Here is a 25672-nt window from a genome sequence, read left to right as displayed (position 1 = left end):
ACCTCGTTCATAGAAATCCAAGTGGCTGCTCTACTGGAGAGACCGCTCTATCAGTCTATCCTACAGCAGAGTTTGATTAGTCTGGACCTATTGACCCGGCTTTTTCAGTCCAGATACCGATAGCCATGCTTCGGCTGTCAGCCGATACCGAGTACTGATCTGATACGAGTGTTAACTCAATCGGCTCTACGCATCACTGTGTGGAAGTGGGATCGTTCTCTGAAGTGTAAAGCAACATCAAGCTTGGCCTCAACATTGCTTTCTTAAATTTCTAGGAATAAAATAGAACTGAATTGTTGTTCATTGTTGAAATATTTAATCGTGCAACAGCAAGTTGGTAAAAAACATCCTACAGTGTAAAGTTTTTGATTCAATAATTTAAATTACATTCTGGATAGTATATAAACATATAATTGGATTGAGTAGATCAGCCACATTGTCATTGATTCCTGAATACAGCTGTTTAAGTCTGTATCGGTTTGGTACTTAAGTCGGTACTTCCTTCTCGATTAGTTGATGTAATTTGCGAAACTGACTTTCCCCCCCAAAGAATCAGATAAGCACCACTTTAAATATTGTGTTTACTAGCAAAGTTATCATAAGTTCATCAGAAATAAATAATTCAGCATTTAAACAATTATTACAAAATTGTTCATTTAAATAGCATACTGCGTTTTGGACTGGAGTTTCTCTCTAATGCTGCAAGTAGTCATATAACTGTAATTCATCAATCTCTATTCAACGGCCATTTAGGATGGGATTAAAATAAAAGAGACAAACAAGAATTTAAATTTAAATGGTACAGCTTTCGAATGAAATCTGACAACTTATCATTTGAAAAGACTGCTTTCCCAGTGGTTTGGAGCTTTTATCTGCTGGTGAATCTCACTTTCAGCCTTTTCTTTAGGCTTTCAAATCCAAAGGTAAGCGCACACGGACGAAAAAGCGGCAAATTTGCGGTTGCTGGTCAATCCACAGCTTTGCTCTCCGTCCTCCAGAGACACTTACAGTGAAAGACTTGAGAGGAGCTGCGCACCTTTTTTTTCTCAACACTTGCCGACCGGATAGAGCCAACTGGCGCGTGTAGATTTCCCCGGCGACTTCCATTCGGTTTGAAAGGAGAGCGTGTACCACACATACGCCACTCCAAACAGAAAACAGGCGCTGGCGTTTTACAATTACTGCCAACGACGTCACGATGTAACGTGTGACCGAGAGATAGCAGATCAAAGTAAAAACCTGCATGCATTGCTGAGAATGAACAGATACATACACTGTGACGGGGTAAAGGAACTGATTGTTTCTCAAATACTTCTTTGGGCAAGCCTTTTGGATTTCCTTAATTGAGCAAAAAAGAAGAGTTTTCTTTCAGAAGCTCCTCCGATTTCTCACAAACATCTTCTTTCTTGGAAGGCAACTGAACAGAACAACATTTCACAAGCAGACAGCTAGGGGGGGTATTCAAACAGTCATGCCTCCCGATGGGCTCTCAGCAGGGTGTCTCTGAGTCACGGAGACACCCTGCTGAGAGCCACGGCGATCTGTAATCATCCCGTCAGCTGGGAGCCAGGTTGTCTCCTTGCCCTCGGAGGCTTTGTTGTTCTGAGCGGGCTCTTCTGTCCTTGGCGAGCCCCGCAGGAAGTTACACAGGAGGCGAGTGGTAGTTCGGTGCAGGGTGGAGACTCCAGCAGGAGCCGGGCCCGGGGCTTGTGACAGGGCCGTCTGCAGGACTTATTGATCTGTGAAAAGAGATGTACATCCTCTCCGCCGCTACCGGCTGACCACTACTTGGCACTTGATGATGAATGTCTTTTGGCCGCCTCGCTGTGTACCCCGGATGTTTCTCCTCAGTTTATTTTTTAAATCTTTATTCTTCACATGCAGCACTTTGATCTTCTGATTTTTGTCTGAAAAAGCCCCCAAAGGATTGGTCGTGCGTCAAGCAATTAATGAACCCCCACCCCCCAAGCCTGCACTCCGGCTAACATCCTCCTCTATCTCACCGCTTTGTCATAATTACCACTCGGTTGTTCGACCTTGAGCTTGAGAAGTAACACCTAACCAAGGGCAACGTGTCGCGTGCAGAGCAGGGCTGTGATTCATTGGCATGTACATGGCTGGCTATATATCTTCAGGAAGCATCATGGGTGGTGGGGTGAACATTGGGGGAGGGGGAGGGGGGAATGGGCTACTGTCGCTTGAGTGGCTGCTAATGTGGTCACACTAGTGATAATATGAAACAATTGGAAGGACAATCTTTTCTTATTATGTTCCCGGAGCCTAAACAGTGCACACAAAATGAGGGGGGGTGGCAGCTCTTATCCTTGAGTCCAAGGTGATGCCTTCAAACAGCTTGTTTTGTCCAACCAGCACCCTCCACTTTTGAAGTAGAGAGAGAAGAAACACTCCTCTCTCTCTCTCTCCACCATCCCATTGCTTTCTGCTGTGGCACGTCAACTGTGATCCAGACCTAATCCACCAGCCCAATAGTGAGGGAACCAGGGGGGGCCAGGCCCAGCTCCATTGCCACATCAGTCTTCAAGACAGACTGCAACCTAGTGCAGAGCTGCGATAGGATGCTGAACCCCAAAGCCTTCATCTGGTCACCCCCCCCCCCCCCCCCTGTGCGTAACAGTGTTCGCTAGCCCGGGAGGTTACATTCCCTGGCTCTGCTCTTTGTGCCGTTTCCTGTTCCTCACGACGGGTTCAATCTTGTTCTGGAAGCTGCTCACAGAAATATTTGCTGAAACAACATTTTCTATTTTTGTCTTCCCCATGTTGCACATTTCCGCCGTAGCTCTGTCACGCAGCCAGATGAGAGCAAACAATCATTCTAATAGTGATGCAAACACAGGCACATGGTGCAGAGGCAGCCAAAGATGCTCCCCATCAGTGTGTGTTGTTCTCGGCTGAGCTAAGAATCAGGAAGGCAAAGAAAAAAAGAAGTGTTTGCAAGTCAATTGTGTGCTTTCTTTTTTTTTTTTTTCATGTGCTGTGTCACAGAATGCCTCCATCTAGTAGTTTGAGGCCTTCACAGTCTGTTTTAGCACTGTGCGAATCTTTAGGAGTCCGTATTTGTTATACTGGCTTATTATTCTGGCCTGTATGTAATTCAGCATTAAACATTAAAGCTACGTCTGACAGATGGCCGGCCTCACGGCGAGTTATTTACTCTGGCAAGTACACTCAGAAAGTCTTGCAATCGTGCCAAAGTGAATGACAGGCTGCCCCTCGAGAGGAAGTCAAATACAGCTTCTACAAACTTCAAGGTAACACTTCAGTGAAGGAGACAAACGGCACGTTTCAGCTGAAGCCAGATGCTGATTAATCAGAAATTACCCAATTTAAAAGTTTTGCAGGGGTTTTTTCAGCAGAAAAATAGCCCATGAAATGAGGCATTTGAGAGAGTAGCTCATCTTTAACCATCCATCCATCCCTTATTTCACCCACTTCTCCCTGCACCAGCACACTGAGTAAAGAATACATTAGAGTGTAATATAATAGAGGCTTTTAAAGAAAGATCGGAATTGAGTGTCAATAGACGATCACATTACCAGTTGTCCGTTGGAATGACTTTCCTGCCCATTAAGAGGTATTATGATCTCCTCTCAAATATAATTATAGCGGAAATGGGCTCATGTCTGTGCTGCTGAAATGTTCTGGAATACACACCAAATTTTATTTTGTGGTTATTTTTCTTCTTGACGACACCTGTCTTTTTGAGGCTCAATCAGATAAAAAAATATATTATTTTGGTCGCTGGCTTTCCTACCCTACTTTTCCAATGCATTTACAGGAAATCAAATCCTTTGACGCTCACATTTGCTACACCGATGCTTGAAACCCCTGCACGTCTTTCTATAGATGCATAAAGAGATACAGACATGGAAGTCAGCGGGTACAAATGGCTTATAATCAGCCTCTTCCTCCTCTGTGCCCCAAACCTCAGCTCTGTTACCTCCACTCTCTTCCCCTCCCTTTCAGGGGCTGCTGAAGGTTGATGGGAGCTGAGGCGGGGGAGGGTTGGGAAGGGGTTCTTTGCATACCACCAGAGAGAGTGGGAGTTTTTTTTCTCTCTTTTTTTCCTCACCTCTGCAGGCTCTACCCCCGCATCCCCCCCCCCCCCCTTCATCCCAATGCCTCCCAGCCAGCATCGTAAACTGTGCAGCAGCAGCAGCTGGTGGCAGAGAAGAAGACGGAGAGAGGAGCGATGCCCTGCTATCTCACTTACCATCTTCTTTAAATAAAGGCCTGTAAGAAGAGTGTGTGTGTGGGGGGGCAGATTCCACTAAAGAGCTGAGATGTGGCACCCATCCCACAACAAATCACCAGATAGAGAAGATCTAAATAAAGACCCCCCCATGCTATAAATACGATGGAAAACAGGCAGACACAGGGAGTAATAAGTGGCAGCATGTGCTGTGGTCAACCTCTGTGGGCGCTCCATGCTTTGCATTTCTCCTCTGAATTCATCCATGAAGGCGCTCAGTTTAGCACGCGCCGCAGCAGAGGAAGCCCGGGCAGCAAGGGCATGCCAATCAGACCGGTGGCCTCTATTTTCATGTTTTCTCAGCTGAGGAAAAAGACAAGTTGCATGCAGCAATCGAACGCAGCGTTCACCCCGATGGACCGGCAACTGCTCGATATTACGAGAGACTCGCAATTCTGAAATTGAATGTTGAGCGAGGGGCCGGTCGGGTTAAAAGCTGCTGTGCTCCTATTTTCTATTTTCCTCCCCCTCCTACCGGGTATCATGATCTCCGGATGGCTGGAGGAGCATTTACTTTGTTGGCCCACAAGGATCAATTAAGCCATCAGGAGGCGGAGACGGTAATAAGACATGTAATGGAAGGCTTGGGTTCCTTGGGGAGCGGCGGTAAATTCATCAGCGCCTCGTGTTCATACATTTATCACCGGCACATTACAACTTGTAATCAGTCACAGATGTCAGGGGTAGTGCTGACTCTGTGTCACTCCTCGTGTGTCGACACCGGTATCTGAAAATACATAATGCGTTTCATGTACGTCTCTGACAGAATTTGGAGGAGCTCCATGTGAGCATCTCATGTGTAAAAACAGAAATGATCAGAGAAACACTTTTATCCCTTCAACGCAGATTTCATTGCTATCGTGTTTGATTCATAGGCGGAAGATTTTCATCTCAAAATGGGTCAAAGTTCCGTTTCCTTGCAACGTGATGCCGGTGCAGAAGAAGGGGAGTGTTAACACCTTTTTATTTGAAACAAGGGTGTAGGGGGGAGCACTTCAGCACATGAGGTGTGACACTGGGGTACGAACACGTACTCCACATGTCTGTCTGCCGTCACAGTTTGCTAAATCAATTAACGGCTCCAGATTTGGTTTTCACGCCTCCTTCCACCACACGTTGGTTTCCGTCTAACACGGCTGGTGCCAAAATGCACAAATAAAAAAAAAAAGGATAAAACAAAATGATGTTTGACTTCCTTTCGACCAATCACAATCCCGCCCAACTCTCTAGCTGAGGAGATAATGGGCGAGTTTACGTGTTGTGATGCCCAGGTGAAGTGCAACAAAAGTTTTGGTCCGGCGGTGTGTGTCGACCCAAATACTGCTGACCGCATCTTGCGATGTCTGCGTTGGCTCACACAGCCAATTCACTCATTGGGGTTTGTGGAGAAATTCAACCCCGCCGTACAGCGGCGACTGGCAGTGCGCTCCTTCACTCACCCATTATTATGAACCATTCCTGCACCTGACTGGATGAACACGCCAATCACTTGGCTGTCAGCAGCTCTCCTTCGCGACGTCCTTTCGGAATAGGTATAGTTATTGTTCAATAGATTATCCAGGAAAACTGGTCAGAAATGAGCCGTGCAGCTACATAATCACACGTCAGCAGCCACAACACCTGGTGGGAGCAGTAATTCACCGGTGTGTTTGGGGTGGAGAGAGTTTGGACTGGTGACATCATCAGCATTGCTCCCCACGCGGTCCAGTGATTGGTGTGCCAGCTGTCAGCCTCGGCCCCTTCCCAGTGGATGTTGTCTGAGATAAAAGCCGTATGGTGGAGTTGGGATAAGGAGGAGTGTGGTTGTTATTTGCCTTACGGGCAAACCTTTACCTCCGAAGATTGTTTTCTTCTTCTGTTGATGACCTTGTGATGCACACGGAGGTATGAATTAAAAAACTCCACTTTTCTTCATCTGGCCATTTTTATGAAGTAAAGTGATGCTGTTTCTCATGCACAAGACGCTTGTTTATATTTGTGAAAGAGTATGCACATCGCCTATAGCTTACTTGTATAATTTGAGAAGAATAAGGACATCGGAATCTGAAATAAGCTGCACTGTTTTCCAAAGAGCCTCATAGCTAAAAACCCTCCTGAGGGTTGTCTGTATACACGGCGGTCTAATTGCTCTGCTGCATTTCTGTGCTCCGATTCTTTATGAGTGGGTATGTATGTGTATTCTCGACAGTAATAACCCTCTGTTATCGGATCCCTAAATAAAAGCGGGATAACGGAGACGCTGTGAGAGTCTTGCGGAGTGCTGCCTGTCTCGTTGGCCTTGCCATATGGTGTTGGTGAAGGAGCCAGCGCCTGGGGAGGATGCGGCCGTATGTTGGCAGGAAATACACGGACACAGCGGGGTGGCAAAACGAGACGGAAGAGGAACGCGAGTCTCTTTGCTTGCAATGCAAAAAGCACAGACCTAGAGCGAGTGCATGCCGTATGACAGGGACGAATAAATGAGAGCGAGGAGAACGGAAAGGGTCGAAACTGACCTTCAGTCTAAATCACAAGGTGCAGAGCCATTCATTTAGTGTTCCCTGTACGGCCATAAAGACGAATGACTCTTGATCTCTTCAGCCATTGCCACGGTCTCGCCAATGAGCGTGCGAGTGAGGCACGGCCGCCGTTTTACATTTTAAAAGCATTTCTTTTCTTCTCCCTGTTCCACACTTATAATGATTGTGCGGCATTCGAATGACTGATGAGGGACCAAAAGTCCGACCCGCAACCCGCCCGAGAAATCTGTTGGCAGCGGTGAACGGCGGGGGAGGAGGTGGCTCCCCTGTGTTTTGTGCGCGACCTTTTCCGAACAACTCCGAGGACTTTTCGGTGCCATCTGTGCTCGACGGGTACCACTAATCCCATTGCTGCAACATCCGGCAGTGATGGCTGCCTTTGCATCATCATATATATATATACTGTATATATATATATATAATCTCCCTTTTGCAGTTTTTACATCTACTAGCTTTAGCGTCACTTTAGTGTGATTTATAGCAAAATCTTTAGCTACAGTTTGTGGACAATTTGTCCGTTGCTCGAAATAATATACTGTATCTAACTTTATTATTCTGCAGTGTTTACTCTTCAGATACCTGGTCTAGCACATGCATGCACAAAAGGGATTAAAATAGAGGCGTGGTTAAGACATTTTTAATGCATCACATTTCTTTCTTCTTTTGACTTGAAGTTGAAAGCACTGCTGATGTGTTTATCGCAGCTATTGTTGCTGCGGTATGAGTTCCTGTCCATCTCATAATACATTTCTACAGCCAGCGCAGATTCCCCTTCATTCTTTTGTATGTTCTCTTTCCCTGCCGTGGGCTGAATTTCTTTTTACAGCACTCTCTCCTTCTCAAATGAAAGCACGCTACCTGGGTGTGTTTATCGACCCGCTCACCTTCGTGCCTATTTGCCTGCCATTGCCAGAGCTCCAAAAGGAAACATTTCGAGACGGAAGACTTTGGTCCCTGCTGAGAGGAAACCCATTTTAGCTTTTGGCTCCATGACAACAACTGAACGCTGTGCAAAAGAATTCCGATCGCTTTTTTTGGACAAAGGGACCACCAGAAACTGAGCATTTCTGAATTAATTCTCAGATGTGAACTGATACCTCTTGAGCTCACTCATGCACACACACACACACACACACACACACCTCCCCACCATCACCAAAGGCAGTGTTAATCTTGATGTTGGTGATCCGTCCATGGTCGTCTCTGTGCCTGGCAACGTAATTTCCACTCTAGTCGGGACAATCCGGAGACCGCTCTGTGTCAGCAAAGGTTTAGTGCGTTGGAGGTTTTCTGCTTTTTCTTTTCATGACAGTTCACCTCATTTTCCTTCACTCTGCATGGCCCTATGTGGAACACCCAACTTTGATACCCTGACTGTGTTTGTGCTCCTCTCCTGGTGAGTGAGATACACTACAGTGGAGGAACAAAGTCTTACTTCCGTATTGTGGTGGAGGAAAACAGAAATAAGCTTGAGGGTATGGCACACATTTCTCTCTGGAACGAGAGCTGTGGACTGCCAGCCGGCTCTTTGTATTATTATTATTTGTTTTCTTGAATGGTGATTATTTTTTCTGTGAATACCTTAAAACATGTGCGGTTAAAAGATATTTCCTCAGCCATCAAGAGACCACTTAGTGAAACAGAGAAGCTTAAATTGCAATATCCAACCCGGGGAGGGTTAGGGTTGTTTACCTCTGTTTGAGAATTCTCTCATAATTTTGAATCATTTACAGACGTAGGAAGTGATGACATTAGGATTTGTATTTGGAGCTGCAGGTCAAATGGATAACAGGCAGGGTGGAAGAAGCACACCAAATTGACAGTCTGGCAGTGAGAGGAGAGTTAAGCCAAACTCTATTTGGTTTTTGTACTGTGGCTGTATGCAATATTTTCTCCTGGCCAGTGATTTATTATTGTGAGGCTTCCATGCAGGACAGGTTTTTTGGTGTTTTTCATTAAACGGGCTGAAGTGTGTAAGTGCTTCCCTGAGGAAGGATTCATCACTGCTTTCTCGAGAATGCAACCAAAGCTCGCCTCCCTAACTTATGAACCACTAGAGCAGCTGGAGTTTTCTAGCAGGTGACCCCCACCCCACCCGACCACCACCACCACCACTGGCTCCTGCTGTTCATTCATCTCAACATTGATTGTAATAGTTGGGGATGTGGGGGTGAGGTTGCAGCAACCTTTGATGGATGGATGGTCTGCTGGCTACAAAGTCTGATCTGGTTTCTATATATATATTATATACATATTTTATATATATCACGCCTTTGGGGCTAAAAGTCACCCTCACATTTCTATTTTTTTTCTGGGACAGTGCGGATCTTTGGATGCTGGCGACAACACAGCGTGTGCAAATACGGATCCTAGCGCAGAGCCCCACAACTGCTGTTAGCCTGTGATCATCAGATCAGTAGCTGAGTAAGGACATGGTGACCTTCAGGTTTGGGGGATGGGGTGTTTTTTCTGTAGAGACTTACCCAGTGTGCTGAATTTAACCTCTCCTCCATCAGGAGTTCCCAGACACCAGCAATTGTGTCTTAATGAATTCACTGAATGCTAATCAGGCCGCCTAAGTCCACGGGGTGGGGCAGGGTTTAACGCGGACATGGTCCTCGATAAATATGCACAGGAATTTATTTTTCCCCCTCTGTCATCACATTCTTTCTGATGGTGGGAAAAAGGACAGGATTTCTTGCCTTTTTAAGCTTGTCTCTTTGAGTCCAGTCTGCGTTGCTGTTGTCCTGCTTCATCTGCCTGTTGATGCGTTTGTGTTCCTCATTACGGAGTTGAGGCAATTCTGTTTTGATTAAGCTCGTCTCGCGGGGATACCCTGTGATTGTTTCGTCCTCTGTCAGTGCGTTTACATGATGGTATAATTCGAATCTTGCTTTAGTCGGACTATGCTATCTTTTGGGGGATCTGCTGTTATCCCAATATACATGGCAGTGAGTAATTCGAATCATTGGCCGAAAGCATGTCATATCCGATACGATAGGTGGCGCTGTTTTCATTACAACTCGTGGTGATACAGCCATTTCCGCTTGACCTCTTCACCACTTCCAACAACAACCAACAACAACAACATCAACATTTCGAGAAAGAACCATGAACTTTAGTATGTTCAACTCCTTCAATACATTAAGCATAAATTCTGTCTGCTCTTCGGTCCAGAGATGTGTGGTGGCTCTTGTGTTCATAGCGTTGTTTGCAGCCGCCGCTCCCATAAAACGCGCTGCGCGTAGGGCACCAAGTCCTGAGGGGGCTCCACAAAATAGGCAACTTAAAAAATCCTCATAGTTATAATAATTATAATGCCGATATTATTTCAGTCTAGAAATATTAGGCACCTTTTAGGCATGTATATCACAAAACAGGCAGAACAAGAGATATATTTAATCGCTCAGCACCCCCGTTAACACTTCTCGGGTCGCATCGCTCTGCCGTGATGCGCGCCGACACATCCGCACACAGACCCGATCTCAGGGGGGCATCATGAGGAGTTATGCTTAGGGCACCAACATGGTTAGCAGCGGGACTGGTTGTTTGTTTGTTTTCTGCCGGCCAGGCTCCCAGCAGTGACAACTTATCGTCTCTTTCGACTTCCGGGTCACGACATGGGAGGGAGGGAGGAGGGCGGCGGGATCTCAAGCATGCGCAAAGACGCAAAGTCCAGTTCCTAATCCAATTCACCGTTACATGCCGCGATAGTCGAATTACCAACCGGATCGGATCGAGTTATCCAGGCGTGTTAATCGGATCGTAGTCGGACCGCACATAGTTGGACAAAGGTGTTTACATGAAACGGATAATTCGATTTCAGTCCGACTAAGCCAGTTATTCGAATGCATGTAAACGCACTGACTGGCTTCAAATTGCTCCAATTCAGTGTGCGTACAGTTTTGCCGCCGAGCCCCCTGTTTATATAAATACTTCAGCACCACTAGCCAGAGGTTGTATCCTCTAACATTCATCAAGACTCAACGGACTCCGAATCTATTATCCGAGTCCTGTTACCCCCACGGACAAACACTTTATGGCTCAATCCATCAGACTGACTCGCTCTGAAATGTCCATTCCCAACAGCCGTAGTGAGGCTATTCAGTCACCGCGAGGCTACAGTAATCAACAGTCAAGAAGAAAATCCCTGAAAATAACCTGTGATCTTGGACAATTGAGGCATAATTTGAGAGCAGTAACGAGTCCCTCTCAGAGCCTCATGCACTCAAACTGATTTAATCAGAAGACGGAGCTCTTATGACAGTGAATGGGAACCTTTGTGGCCACATGACACCACACCGCAGGCGAACCTTACCGCCTTATCACCAAGAGCTCTTTAATGGCACAAAGCTCATTTGGCTGCAAAGTTTCACAGTTTCGTCCCATAAAGTTTATCTCTAATCACCGTCAGCGCAGCAGACCCAAGTTTTATTTAATTTTAAGCTTCTGACGAAGAGACGTTCATGAATACCGATGGGACTTTATAAAGCCCTGTTTGTTCGAAACTGATTTAACTGGAGGTTGAGATGTGATTTGTATAATAGAGGGAGATCCTCGATGATTTTAATCCCAATGCCAGTCTGACACGGTTGTAATTTAAGTACAAAAAAATTTACCTGCCACATCACCGCAAAGTCCGAGGTCCCACGGGTGATACTTAGTAATCGCAGGCAAATTGTTTTTTGTTCTTGAGGTACAAAGGTTTTCTTCTTTTTTTGTTACACTTCAAAAACACTTGAGGCAGGAGTGGGAACTGTGGAACATGGTTGGGAATGCTTTTGGGAGTTGAAGGATCGCTTTGCATAATGACAAACTAAAGGTCCTCATGCTTTAGGGTATGGAGATAATTGATGAATAACATGAACATACGAACATACTGTGCTATTAGTCCCGTGTGGATTGAGTAAGTGACAGTGGAAGAGGAAATGCACTAGGGCTGCAACAACGAATCGATAAAATCGATTATTAAAATAGTTGGCAACGAATTTCATTATCGATTCGTTGTGTCGCGCGATTATTACGGCGCTCAATAAGTCACGGAGTATAAACAAAATTGAGTTGAGCGCAGAGCGGCGCAGGAGAAACCAGAGCGAGGGAGAGACGGAACGCTGCGTTGTGAGAGCCAATCAGCGCTGAGCTGCTCCTCTGTTGATGAATCTAATTGGCTGCTGCTGCTCACGTGGCGCTGGATGCGGAAGTCATTCACGTAGCTAAGTGCGCCTCCGGGTGACGTTATGAACCCAGACACCAGGGCGCTACATGTCACGACGTGTGTGGCATTTCCACAAGAGTATAACGTAGAAAACGTGGTTATTTATTCCGTGGCGGATAGCGGAAAATATTTTTCCACGGAGAAAGGCAACGGAGATAAGCCACGACTCGCTGTGAGCGCTGCGCGTGCAGACACCATTTAACGGAGCGGAGCAGCGCGTGCGCTCTGATCGCTCTTTTAATGAAGTATCGATACTAAAAATATGCTAAATCACATCGTTTTTAACGTACGGGTACTTTGTTAGCATCGCTACACCGTGCAGCGTGACAGCAGCAGATGTAGCGGACTAACATTCAAGCTAACCTAACTTCCCAAACGCTGTGGACATCTGAACGCTGATTGGCCGAGACGCGACACGTCCATCAAAGATATTTTATTGCGAAGAGCACCACTTCACATTTTTTCCGCGTCTCACTGCAATCTCAACGGCAGCGGGCCAGGTGAACAAAATAATAAATCGGAACGCGTCTCTGATATTGTTCAGGGGGCCACATGGGGACCGCTGCTCAGGAGAGGAAAGCTGTCAGTCTGTTTGTGACGGTTCATCCACATGCTGACCAGTGAACAGGTTCATCCACATGCTGACCAGTGAACAGGTTCATCACCATGGTGACCAGTGGATCTCCAGGACCTTTCCATGACTTTAAACCAAATTTCCATGATTAAACATTTTGTGAAAACTCTGTCTATACGTGACAGAGTGAGAAGATGTAGTATTTAAAATAACAATGAGAATTCCAAAGCATACCGTATATATACCGTGTAAATTAAAATTTGAATAAAACAAATTTGCATTAGTTTTCCAAATATTTTGGGATTTTATTTTTTTCAATTACTTTTCTAGGCCTGCTAATAGCCATTTAAAAATTCCATGACTTTTCCAGGTTTTCCATGACCGTACGGACCCTGTTTTGAATAAAGGGTTGAAAATTAGAGTTTTTTTGTTTTTTTATCCGATTAATCGATTAAACGTTTGAATAATGTTGAGAATTATTGTGAACGCGTTTAATAAAGTTTCGACTGACTTATCTTATCGATAGAATAATCAACCGATTAATCGATTATCAAAATAATCGTGAGTTGCAGCCCTAAAATGCACTCTAACCAGCCTGTCTGCAGGATGGAACCACTGGTGCTTAAATAGCACTGTTCCTTTGTGCAGATGTTTTTTGTTTTCCTTCTCTTTGAGCATCTCAGTGAAAGGCAGTTTTGCAAAGGACTCAGGGAACAATTGATTTTCATTGGTCCTTGCTCCCATGCTATAATCTCTGGATTCATGCCATCTACTGACTCACATGACAAGAATCCCTGCAGCGTGATTAAAGCCATGTGTTTGTGCGGGGCAGGAGTGTCATGGAGGTGTTACATGTGCGTTGTTTGAAGCGTGGCCAAAAGAAAACAGGGCGCCGTCCTGTTTATAAAAGTTTTCATTTTATTAAAAACACATCATGCTGGAACACTGGCCCGTTGTTCATTCTGCATTACGTCCAAAGTGGACGCAGGAGTAAACGAAGCAGGGCCACGAATGTATATCAAATAGTTGTGGGTGTTTTCCTGTATTCTCTATAATTACCCATATAAACTGCTTCATTTTCAGCCCACTGCACATTAATGAACCCTTTTGTTTTACATTTGATTTACTGATCCAGCTGGTTTTATTTTATTTACCGTCAATGCTTTTTTAGTGAGTTGAACTCCGGGCTTAATTAACAAAATTACAAACTGTTAATCGAGACGACGATTTAATGGCTGTGCCTGTCCAAACAAGAAGCAAGTCGTCACACTTAAACAGTGCCCTGACCAAGTGGTACAAATATTCGGTTTGAGAAAAGCCCTCAGGCGCTCTGTGCTTTTTGTCGTGTTGTACCACACCGGGCATCTTTTCCACCAAGGCCAAAGGAACAAATGACCGTGTCATGTATCTTTCCCACACAATCAGCATTAAGAAGCTCTTAGAAATGTTCGGTTATTTTATTACCCGTGGGTTCAAAGGACTCCCTAACAACACTGGTAAGAAGGCAAGGCCAACGTTTATCTTAACATAACAGCATCCGCTTCTGTTTACCTCGTTATTTTTACTATCCTGTCAGAGATGACAAGGCAGCATAGAAAGATAACGGTAAATCTTCATGTGAAATGGAATTGGTCGCTTCTTTCTTGACATCTGTTTCATTTCAATCGGCTGAATTGTCGTGGTAGAAATAGCTTTTCATCCTCGAGCAGACAGGATAAACCAGATATTATGTGATTATGTAGCATCACAATGCCAATTCAATAGCAACAACATATCAAAAGCACACTCAGCCCTGCACAACCTGATCTGTGCCTCTACACTGCAATGGCCCATTGTATTGCTCACAGATTACTTGACATGTTACATAATGTGCTCTCATTTCCACAATTCTCCTCTTCCTCACGGGCTCTCAAATGTCACAATAACAGCAAGTGATGAGAGAGGAGCCACTTGAGCTTCATCATGTCATATTTATCTATCTACATATATACAAAAGTAAGAATACCTCAGCAGTTTCAGAAACATCAGACATGTCTGAAAATGTCCACTTAAAAGATAGTTTAACGTTTCTTACAGAGGTTTTGATGAGAAGATTGACTCTAAATATAGAGCTAATGTACAGGCATCCGCTTAGCTCAGCATAAAGTAACAGCTAGCCAACTAAAATCAACGAGTCATTCCACTTTTTTGTCTTATTGTACGGATTAAACAAGCAAATAAAACGTGAATTGTTGAGTTATTGTGTTATCTTTGGGCAGAACTCGGTGAGATGTTTCTCCCAGTTGTTGTGTTAAGCTACGGTAACCAGCTGCTGGTGGTAGCTTCATATTCGCTGTGCAGAAATAAGACTGGTATTGATTTTCTCATCTAACTCTCGACAAGAAAGCAAATAGGCTCATTTCATCAAATTACAAACATTTAAATGCATTTATTTTACATCTGATTTGGTGCTTTGTTCTGAGTGTAGTAGTGTATCAGGTCATAATCTGGTGTTGATACAACCTTTCCCGGGCTTTAAGAATGATAATGGTTTCCAAAGCAGATCCACACAATGAAACCCTGGGGGCAGAAGTGACCTGTTAGTTTATGGAATGATTGATTTCTGGGAGTATGGGAAGTAGACCCGCTCCCCAGGGGTAATAATCTTGCCTGCTGTGTGTCCCAGAAGACGGCGGGGATGATGTGGGCCGGCGCTTTAAACGCATGCTATGGAGTACTTTGTACACTTGGCAGTGGGAGTCAGTTTTTCCTCGATCCCTGAAGCGCTGCATTGTCTTTTGAAAAGAGGCTCTTTGTGTTTCTCGTGTGGAGCAGCTCACATGATGAGCCCAGCACTGTCAGAGCGTTATTGTGATGCGAGCATCTGTGTGCAAGATACCAAAAGATTGATTGCATATTTGGATGCTATTAAGATGAATATTAAAGTGTAGAAAGCTGTGTGTTAGCATGTTTACCGCTCATTGGAAACGGTAATTAAGGCAGGAAGGCAACGCTGACTTTTGGACACGTGGCCTACCGTCGGGCTTTTCTGTCAGTGGGAGGAGGGAGGGGGGCGGGGGGGGGGGCTCAACACATCAGACATGACCCAGTTAGAAGAGCTACACTTGTAGGACCATATCAAGTGGATCCTACCCTGAGGAGGATTTGGCTTTGTTCTCCTCCCACTTGTTCCTCTTCACTCGCCTCTCTGATGGATTGAACAGCCATCACTTTTTACAATGGAATTCCAGACGAGCATGCTGACTGCAGAACAGTCTGTCGAAGGTGTTTATATTTCCTTTCAAGCATGCTTTTCAACTTTAATTCGATTTTTCTAAATGAGTGACATTTCCATTAAATGAGTCTGAAATGCTGTTGCCTAGAATCTTTGCTTTGAGTCCATCTTTGTCATGTGGAAGTAAAGTAGCTTATTGTCACCACCCCCCACCCTGCCTCACAATCAAAACAAGTCATTAAAATATTGCAAGATATTGCCTAAAGCTAATCTTCCCCCTGACTTGAGTGAAAAAGAATTAGGCAGCAGATTCACACCAGTGCAGCGGTCAGGTGGTCTGGACGCGTCAGGTCAGCCTACACATACATGAGGTCATTGTTTCTGCTACTTTGCACAGAAGCGGCGACATTTACAAGACAACGGTACAATTCTTTTGGAAAAGCAAGAGGAGGAATTTCTCTCAGATCCTGCAGAATTCTTTCCCTTGTTAGTTTTTTCCCCCCCTTGCCTCTTATTTGACTTCTCCCCGTTACTGAGAGGAGGGGGAAGAATGTCCAATTTGCAACATGAGATCAGAGGAGCCATGGTCGAGGTCGCAGGGAGGCGTGTGTTTGTAGCTGGAAAGAGTGAGACATACAGCAGATATCTGCGCCTTCGTGCGAAGAGCTCATTCTTCCCACACGCTCAGAAGACGTCGTCTGTTCGAAGTTATTTGCGACGTATTTAGCTGCCTCCCCCTCCCCCCTCTTTCATGTGTATGCAATGTGCTGTGATCCCGAGCTGTAGAGCAGATGTTTGGTGTGTTTTTTTCTTCCTAATATTCGCCCACTGCTTAATGAACCAGAAGTTAATTTCGCTCTTGTAATTGCTGTGTTTATTAATTACCTGTTGAAGCCGGAAAACTGTGTGACAGATGAATGGTGTGATTAGATAACGCCGGCTCCCGACAGAATGCCCGTAGCGAAAGCAGTGAAACGGATCGATACAACACGAGCTGCTCTGTCCACCCAGGGCCGAGGAACTGAGGGGTGGACAAGGAGTGAAGTGAGACTGTTACAGGAGAGCGGCACGCGCCCACAAACCAGCACGTACTGTACATGTCGGATTACATATCCCCAAGGAACAGGCCAACCCAATATTCAGCCCCCTCTCACCTTTGACAGCGTTCCATCCCTATAACTTTTCCACAATCTGAACTTTTTAAGTGCTGCATCTATAATCGATGTTAATCGCGCTCACGATTTGGGATTCTGCGACCAGGAGGAAATTGCTGCATATGAAACCAAGCGCTTCCTGAACTCACAGGTTGACACTTTTGAGGAGCGTTTTGAAGCCGCTGCGAGCGCGCTCTGCAGCGGCAGCCTGTGAAAAACTTTCCTGAATGTTTTTTGTAGTTCAGAGTAGAAGAATCGTCTTTGAGAATTATGAAAAGCGCTATAGAAATGTTATGTATTATTATTATTATTATAAGAATAGTCTATGGGCGAAAAAAAAATGCACTTAAGATTCAGTTTAAAGCATATTCTAATGAAGATCTTTACATGATCTGAACACACCTGGATTTAGATTTACTTAGTTAGTTTGGTCTCTGCAAAGCATGTAACAAATGACTGCGATAAAAGCAGGAATTAAGACAATGGCTACATTTCTCTCTATTTCCTTTTTGGAGAGCTATACAGATAGTGATGTATGCTTTTCAGAACCAATTCACACTCTTGGGGTTGTTTTAAATTCGTTACCTTAACCCTGACATCGCAAAAGTTCACAGACTTGATGGACCACAACACGACGCCTAGTGTGCTGATGGCTGTTTAAAACAGTTAGGTTCAGTTTAGTATTAATTAGTCCCAGAGGGAAACCGACGCACGGCAGAAAGAATAAGAAGTTGATAAAGAGGCAAGTGAAAAACACGATGGCCTGTCTGCAGGATGACATGGAAACAACGACACGAACAATGCGTCTTGTTAAATTCTTTGACGTCTCCTGGAATAAAAGGGCCGTTTGTAACTGTCTGACCTTTTCCCGGGCCGGCGGCGGCAGCAGATTCCGGAGGGAAGAAGCCGAAATTGGTCATGGGGAGGATGGTCACACTCTGAATGAATAGTCAGAGCATTGGGAGAGAGCAGGTTTGTCACACAGCCCCGGTCAGTAGTACAGTTTCCTGTGTTTGGTATTCAGCGGACTCAAATGAAGACTGCAAGACTGGAAGAGCTAATGTGTGGTCACACTCTGTCACAGTTTGGGGCAGAAACATCGTTCAACCGGAAAAAACATCTCCACCATAAACACACCTCTCATTCAACTGGGTGATTGAGCGATAATCTTATGGGGAGGCCTGTGCAGAAAACACCACAGCAGCTTAGAAAATGTATGTGGATGAAAATGCAAAGTAGTATATTGGCTGAATAAGGCTTGGATGCCAGCCACCGGCTGCAGCGGGTACTCGTATGCATCACTATGCACATCACACATCGCACGTACTCCACCGACTCTCTTTAAACCCCTTCTCTCCTCTGTATCCCCCCTCATCCTGCATCTCTCACAGCTCCAGGATTTAATGATTCAATGGAATCTCCAGATCCTCGTCTCGCTCGTACGAAAACGCCAGCTTCGACGGCGAAAAATGCTCATAAGAGGAAGCCCGTCTGAAAAGGACTGCAGTGATCCAACCTGAATGACGGAGAGAAGCAAAACATGACAGGAAAAGCAGGAATGCTGATGTGTGCCTTGCGTTTCAAGAGAAGGGAAATAAAACAAATACAACAACATGCCTCGACGTGCAGGGAAGGTTCGATTGACAGATCGGTCACATGGGCTGTTTGGGCTGAAGTGACACAGTCACTGCAGAGACTCAGTCAGACCCTGTCGCCTCCCCTAATTAAATCTCAGAATAACATGTTGACAATGTCATAATAAAGACACTTTCTTTATCTAATAATTCCAATGGGAGCAACCATAACACTGTGACACTTGCACAGAATGTCATTCTTTGTCATTCAAATCAACACGCACACTAGCCACGCTGTTAGCAATACTACAGCAAACTCTCATTGAACAGCTCGTGTAGTTACAGTGCATAATGATGGAAACTGAACAAATAACTTACCGTCTGTCAACTTGTACATTACCTTTTTATATGAGTTTTTATTCATTTGCTGTTGTGAGACTGTCTAGTTAGCGGTTTTACTTACCTCCCCTTTCATTGTTAAATGTGTATTTCCTCTACCCATTGAGTATTCAACCTTTTCCTTGGGATATCAACATGTTTCTGTAAAACTGCCTCTCCAGGTGTGGGTCTCTCTTTCAGACGGTCATCCAATCCCCGAAGGGAACGTCTTACATTCAGCCGGCCCATTCAGGCACACATTCCCTGGCCACCAAAATTCTGTGGAGCTTAGCGGCGGCCCTTTCTCCCCGTCCTCTTTGGGCCCCTGAGTGATAACCTTGAATGCTGTTGTCTCGGGGCAGGAGGGAGGGTAAAGAAATGCCATGCTTCTTGACAGAGAGCAGGATAGCCCAACAAAAGGCATCAGCACACCCTAAATCAGAGAATGTGGGGGATATGAAGGGGGGGGGGGGTCAGTTTTTCATTCGGGTAAAAAGCGTCGACAGAAGAAGGACCGGGGAGCAATGGAGCCTCTTTGACGGAACAAAGCACTTCTCTGTGTGCTTTTTAAAGCCATTTCAGAAGTGAGCTCCACTACGATGATGAAATCTGATGCAACGATGTGCAGAAGAAATGTTCAGTGTGTTAGAGACGATTTTATGGATTGAACACTGATGCGTGGGACTGATTGTATTCGGTTAAGTTCATTCATCTGAACTATATCCCAGTTTGTCGAATAACCCTTCAGAGCCCCCATTAGGCCTGAGATAGTCACAGTGCTAACGACCTCATGGAGATCAATGGAAACTCAATCTGTGGATAAGTTGTCTGGCCTCTGAAGTTCCCACCACCTGCCGCTCCACCTCCTCTGCCAGAAAGAGGTTTTTCAAACGGCGGTTGCGGTCAGAAAGCAGCGGAGTAAACAAACACACCGATCTCCCAGAAAGATGGGGCCGTCTTTATGTTTGACCCGGTTGATGCTGCCGAAGAGAAACTCATTTTGACTCTAAACCGTGGGCGGCCGTGGATTTCTCACATTCCTGATCCTTTTCTGATCCGTCCGTTTCACGGTGTGAGGCAGTCGCTGTGGACCGGCTGCAGTGACCGCCTGGTGGTGACTCGTTCCACCACGGCCCGCATGGAAGCTTAAGCGGAGTGCTGAAAAAGTTGCAATGTGAGATGTAAACATCTGTTTCAGCCTAGGAAATGAGGAGGACAGGAAGTCTCAGTCCCCAGCAGCACGCATTGGAGAATCTGAGCCCGAGGTAGCTGGCGCTCACAGGTCCACACGTCTCTCGGGCGGCTCGCCTCACAGACGTTGTGTGAAAGAACATTCTCCTTGCTTGGTCATCTGTCTCCCACATCCGAGTCACCAGCCTCTGGTTCTCAATAACCCACATATAGTGTGGAGGATGGGATTTGACTATAGTGGCAACAAAAAAGTAATCAAATAAAGAAAAAGAGAAATGTAGGGCCACAGTATAGAATTACATTGGGCGATGTGTTTATATATTCTTATATCTGCTCCCACAGTGATTTGTGTTACGAGGTGTGTGTCTCCATCGTGTCATGGTAACATGTGAGTGTTCGTATTGATTTCACCCACTGCAGTGGTGCAGCTCCCTGAGTGTATCCCCCAAAACAACAGAAAAGACTGGCAGTTCACCAAGAAAGCTTTGATTTTTTTTCTCTTTTTTTCGGTTAACAAAATGAAACTGAGCTTTTGTCTTTGTCGTGGCAGGAATTTCCCTCCTGTCTGTATCGTCTTAGATTCTCAGCGTTCCATGTCATCATCATCATCTTCTGACCTGATGTGGAAACTATTCACTGAAGTCTTTCGTTCCCCCGTCCTCCTCTCTGAGGAGCCTGCTACAGAGCGGCGGCTCTTTATGGTTTTGATCATAATATTACAGTTTGCAGGACAGAATAACAATGTCTGTGGGAGACAAAACCACAAGCTGCCTTGCATTACCCCCCCCCCCCCCCCCCTCGTGTGTGCCACAAGGAAATTCCATTTGATTTCATGCTGCTGTATCTCTGCATTAAACTTGAAAGGGAATTTTTTATTTGGTTGAATATTAATCTCCTGAATACATTATCATGCTTGCATGCCTTATCGTCTTTACTTTTACAAATTTAAATAAATACACATTTAACCCTCCTGTCAATTTGACCCCATTCAATGTTTAACCCTCCTGTTACCTTTATATTTACTGACATATTTTACCCGTGGGGTCAATTTGACCCCAGCAATTAAAACCTCCAGAAAATTATTAGAATTAATATTGTTTTCCAAGTTTAAGTGTGAGGTACTTTATGTTTGACTACCTAAATAGCCCTTTAAATATATAAAAAAGTTGATATTTCTTATATGTTTGACACAGTGAAAAACAGCCTGGGGTCAAATTGACCCCAAAGAACACCGACATTAAACATTGAATCGGGTCAAATTGACCCTAAAGGTAACAGGAGGGTTAATAACATTATGTAACTCTAAATATTTGGTAAAGACTGTGTGTGTGTGTCGCCTGCTCCTGAAGTACACCTAGCAGAATCGTGTGTTTTCATGTTCGTCACAGTGGCGGCAGGGATTTCCACGAAATGCCCCAGTGTTACTTAAAGGTTGTAATTTTGAAACTCCCCTGAAGTTGTCTCACGGGGCTGAAGAAGAAATAGCAGAGTTGTTACGTTTGACAACCCCTGGATCCCCTCTGATCCTGAGCTGCTGGGTCCGAGCCTTTTTTTACATCCCCTCATCAACATTCCAGTTTCGTTGAATTGATTTTCTCCCCAGAAACGAGCGGATGACATTTGCCGTCCTTCTGGCCGCAGCTGGGGGAAAACACAGATGTCTTTTTCACTTTTCCAACTCCACCTCTTATGTTAGCCAGTTTGTCTGGCCCATTTGCATTTGCATATGGATTAATTTCTGCTAGATACCTTGGCCTATATGTAATAAGGCAGTCCTGTATGGCCTAATCGGGTTGGAAGGCGAAGCTTTCTTGCCTTCTCTTCCTCTGCTGCCAGCCTCACATCCCAAAACTGATAGCAGGGTAGATGCATCGGAAAGGATTAAGCTAATGTGATGGCAGAGCCACCGACAGGGTAATTTCAAGAGACAGGCCTTGGCAGCCGGGGATAACTTGTCAAGACCCGGCTGTTGCCTAATATCATGGATATTAATCCGTAATGTAAATAGCCTTGACTATATTTTACTCTTGTCATAAGTCTCCTTAATCACTGACATAAAGGAGTCCCTCAAGGATTTCCAAGAGTTTTACAGTAATTATTGCACACCAAAAAGATGCTTGTTTTTTTTTGGTGTGTATGTGTGTATGTGTGTATGTGTGTGTAGGGGGGGGGGTTCTCGCTCTGTGAGAAATTGCCATGCTATTTGCATATTTGCATATGTTCCTTCCTCAGTTGCAGCTATTCTTTTTTATGAGCTGCTGGCAGGGGAGTGCTTTATTTTGTTGCGGTAAACTATGTGATGGAGTGTTAAAATCACAATCTGTGTCATTTCACAAAGGGATTTGAGGCTTGTTAGGTAAAACGAGTCTCTCCCCCCCCCCCCCCCCCCCATCAGTATCTGCTTAGAACTGTTGATAAGGGGACGAAAAAAATCTGAGCAGGAACATCTCCCTATTGGAGAGCAGCAGCTTGTTGTTTTTATTGTCTTTTTAATCATTTTAATGAAAACATAAACCAAATAATGAGTCAAAATCCACAAGCAACACAAGGTTGAATTTATAAACCGCTTGCTTTGCATTTTTCTTCCTCATTTAATGACAATATTCTCAAATTATTAAAACACAACATGGTGCAAAGAAAAGCAATACAGACCTTCCTTTAGGAGCTGAGTGAGCACCTCGATGGTGAGCGTGTGTCCTTGCCTTCTTGTCAGCCTCAATTCCCTCAGCACTGACGGACTCTCTTTCTCTCATCCTCAGGTCTGCTCATCGGATCTGGCTGTGCACTCTATCCACTGGGTTGGGACAGTGAGGAGGTGCAGCAGACATGCAACAACAGCTCAAACCAGTTTCAACTCGGTGAGGTGCACTCACACTCACACACTCACACACACACACACACACACACATGGCTACGGCCCACACACCGATGATTCAACCGTGACTGTACATGTGTCTGTCCCAGAACTGATAATTGATTTTATGGATGATAAGACTCCAAACTGAGGGGACTTTTTTATTTCTGATTGATAATAAGTCAACAGAGTTTCTGCAGAGTTGTAAAGCTTTGAAGATGTGTTGAGAATAAAGCAGGTGCTCTGCATTCAGCTGGCATTGCCAGGGCTATCTCAGACAATAGATAGACAATAATATGCTACTTTATCAGGTGCAGTGCAGGGGGAGGGGCTATTCATTCTGCAGCTGCTTTCTATATCTTTATGTGATGCTAATCAAATAGCGTTTTGATCTTCTACTTTCTACGAGAAAAAACATTTCATGCGATTATAGTGTTTTAATTAAATGTCAAAGGCATTTTTGATAGAGTTGTTGAGAGTGAGACCAATACTTGTGTATCAGGAATGCATAGGTTTGCTTTCTCTTTCAATTTACCAAAAAATAAAAACAGAAGTTCACTTCTATTTTTTTTTTTTTAAGAAGTTAGATCTATTTTTTTCTACTTTCTTCCTCACACATTAGGATACGCACAGCTTCTCTGTTCTCATAGGACTGGCTAACTGCAGCTTGTTACAAAACGCCTCGTTAAAAGAATACTCCTCCCCCCACCTCCCCCCGAAATGACCATTTGTAAATCAAATCCTCATCCAGAGTTAAAGTAAAACATTCGAAGAAAACATGGTTTTTCTGTGAATCCACGCTGAACAGAGAATCAAAAGTCTGGATGAATTGAAGATGCATGTGTTGGGGAAGTAGTGAGCTTACACTAGAGTCTAGACAAATGAGACTTGGATTATACTGCACACATTTTTAGAGACCACATTTACTTCAATTCATTAAGTCTTGTCTCCATTCCCCATAGAGGCATGCGAAAACAACAACAAGGTTTTCTCCAAGAATTCACCATAACACGTAAATAACTGATAGATTTAAATGTGTGTGTGTGGGGGGGTAAAGTCCCACCAGTGTCCCCAGTAGGGTGTGCGATCCAACCACTATATTTGAATATTTGACTATCAATTTGACCATACGTTACTCAAGGACAGGTTGTGACTTGACAAACCATCACTAACAAGCCAAACACAACCGCTATGAGTTAAATTAGTTTTGAGTTTAGACATTTTGAATAATGGATTCACACAGATCGCAGCTGCCTTTTACGTGAGCAGATAGATGTGACGCGACGTTCAAATCCAACCAACGTCCATAATGATTCTGTCAGATTAAAATTCATGTCATCTTAATTACTGGAAAGTCAGGCCAACATCATTACTTCATCAGAAGTAATGATGTTGGATATCGGGTTGTAATCTTGTGATTTCACACCAGTGGTGCCCCAACGTAGTCTCGCTCATTAGTCGTGAATAGAGCAGTCAGTACTTTAGTCTTTCAAATATAGCTGTGGGTGTCTGCAGCCAGAGCACATTCATTACATGCATGTGAAATATGAAAGAAAGAAATATGAAAAGAAAAAGGGTTGGGGAAATGATCACAACTATGTCTACAGAATGAAAGCATGGGAGATCCAAGTCACTGCTTTGACCTGCCCACGTTTTTCAAATGGAATCCTCCAACATCATGTTAATAGTTAATAAAGTACAGCCACGTTTTCAAAGGAGGGAAAACTCATTTTCAGTCATGCCGAAAATATGAGATGTGTTTTTAATTGTGCCTACTGAATCAGGTTTCTGCAGTGAGAAGACAGCTGATATGATTTGTTAATCAGACGCCTGTTTGTCCGACCACCCGGCTGGTAATCAAATAATGACATTTAATCAGACGTCCTCTCCACATGTGATGTTTAGAATGGGAGGTACTGATTGTCATCTCCACTTGTTCCAAACACAGAGGCAGATTTACATCAGATTGGTCTTTGATAGTGTACATAATTCCATTTTGAGGATTATAGAAGAATTCCCTTTAAATTTTAATCTGGACTTGCTTTTGGCTCACCTTCAGTACATTCTGCCTCTGGTGTTCTTTCCAAATGTCTGTGTGTTCTGTCTGTTTGCAAATGAAGTTTCACTAGGTCCACTGCATTTGTTTCAACAATGCAACTTCACAAGAGGAAGAGAAATGTTGAGGCTTGAACAAAAATGTGAAGCAGTTCACAACATTGTTTTGCTCTCAACTCTGAGGACTTTCTCCTCATCGGAGACGAGGGTCGGAAAAGACAGAGAGTATCACGTGCTGTATTTATGACTTTGGGCTGTATATAAAACTGACTTGACTTGAAAATGACATGTTAATGTTTGATTGAAGGCATTAATAGTGTCATACTTTTTTGATGCAGACAGTCCGCACAATAAAAGCATTTCAAATGAACCGACCGTTATGTTATCAGTCGGCGGTGACCTTCACATCCAGGCTCACTCGACAGTCCAAACATCCATCAACACTGAACATCTCCACAGCATGCAGTCGTGTTCTGCGAACATATAAAATCTTGGAATGAAGTAAGAACCTTTTTATGACCACAAACATGCACGAGGATGGACATTCGCTTCTCCATTCATACACTATTGTCCAGTGCCAGTAAATTACCACTTTTGGACGGGCACTGTGTCCAAAAAAAAGGTAGAGATATCCATATTATGAGCACAACCAAGGTAATAAACAAAGGAAATAG

The 25672-nt window shown here is 44.3% G+C and overlaps 2 protein-coding genes across 2 annotated transcripts in view; both read left to right on the top strand.

Moving 5' to 3' along the window:
• The window catches only part of LOC130210270 (serine/threonine-protein kinase Nek3-like), a 77816-nt gene that overhangs the window by 41721 nt on the left and 10423 nt on the right, over window positions 1-25672 (top strand). The gene's annotated exons all lie outside the window — the stretch shown is intronic.
• Window positions 1-25672, top strand: part of LOC130210269 (LHFPL tetraspan subfamily member 6 protein) — a 39550-nt gene that overhangs the window by 12895 nt on the left and 983 nt on the right. Inside the window, exon 3 of the mRNA XM_056440301.1 lies at window positions 22849-22947. Coding sequence (XP_056296276.1) covers window positions 22849-22947 — 99 coding nt within the window. The remainder of the gene's footprint in view (window positions 1-22848; window positions 22948-25672) is intronic.

Source organism: Pseudoliparis swirei, chromosome 20, assembly GCF_029220125.1.
Source record: "Pseudoliparis swirei isolate HS2019 ecotype Mariana Trench chromosome 20, NWPU_hadal_v1, whole genome shotgun sequence".
NCBI lineage: Eukaryota > Metazoa > Chordata > Actinopteri > Perciformes > Liparidae > Pseudoliparis > Pseudoliparis swirei.
Note: the sequence above shows the minus strand (reverse complement) of the source record. Positions and strands in the feature narration are given on the sequence as shown.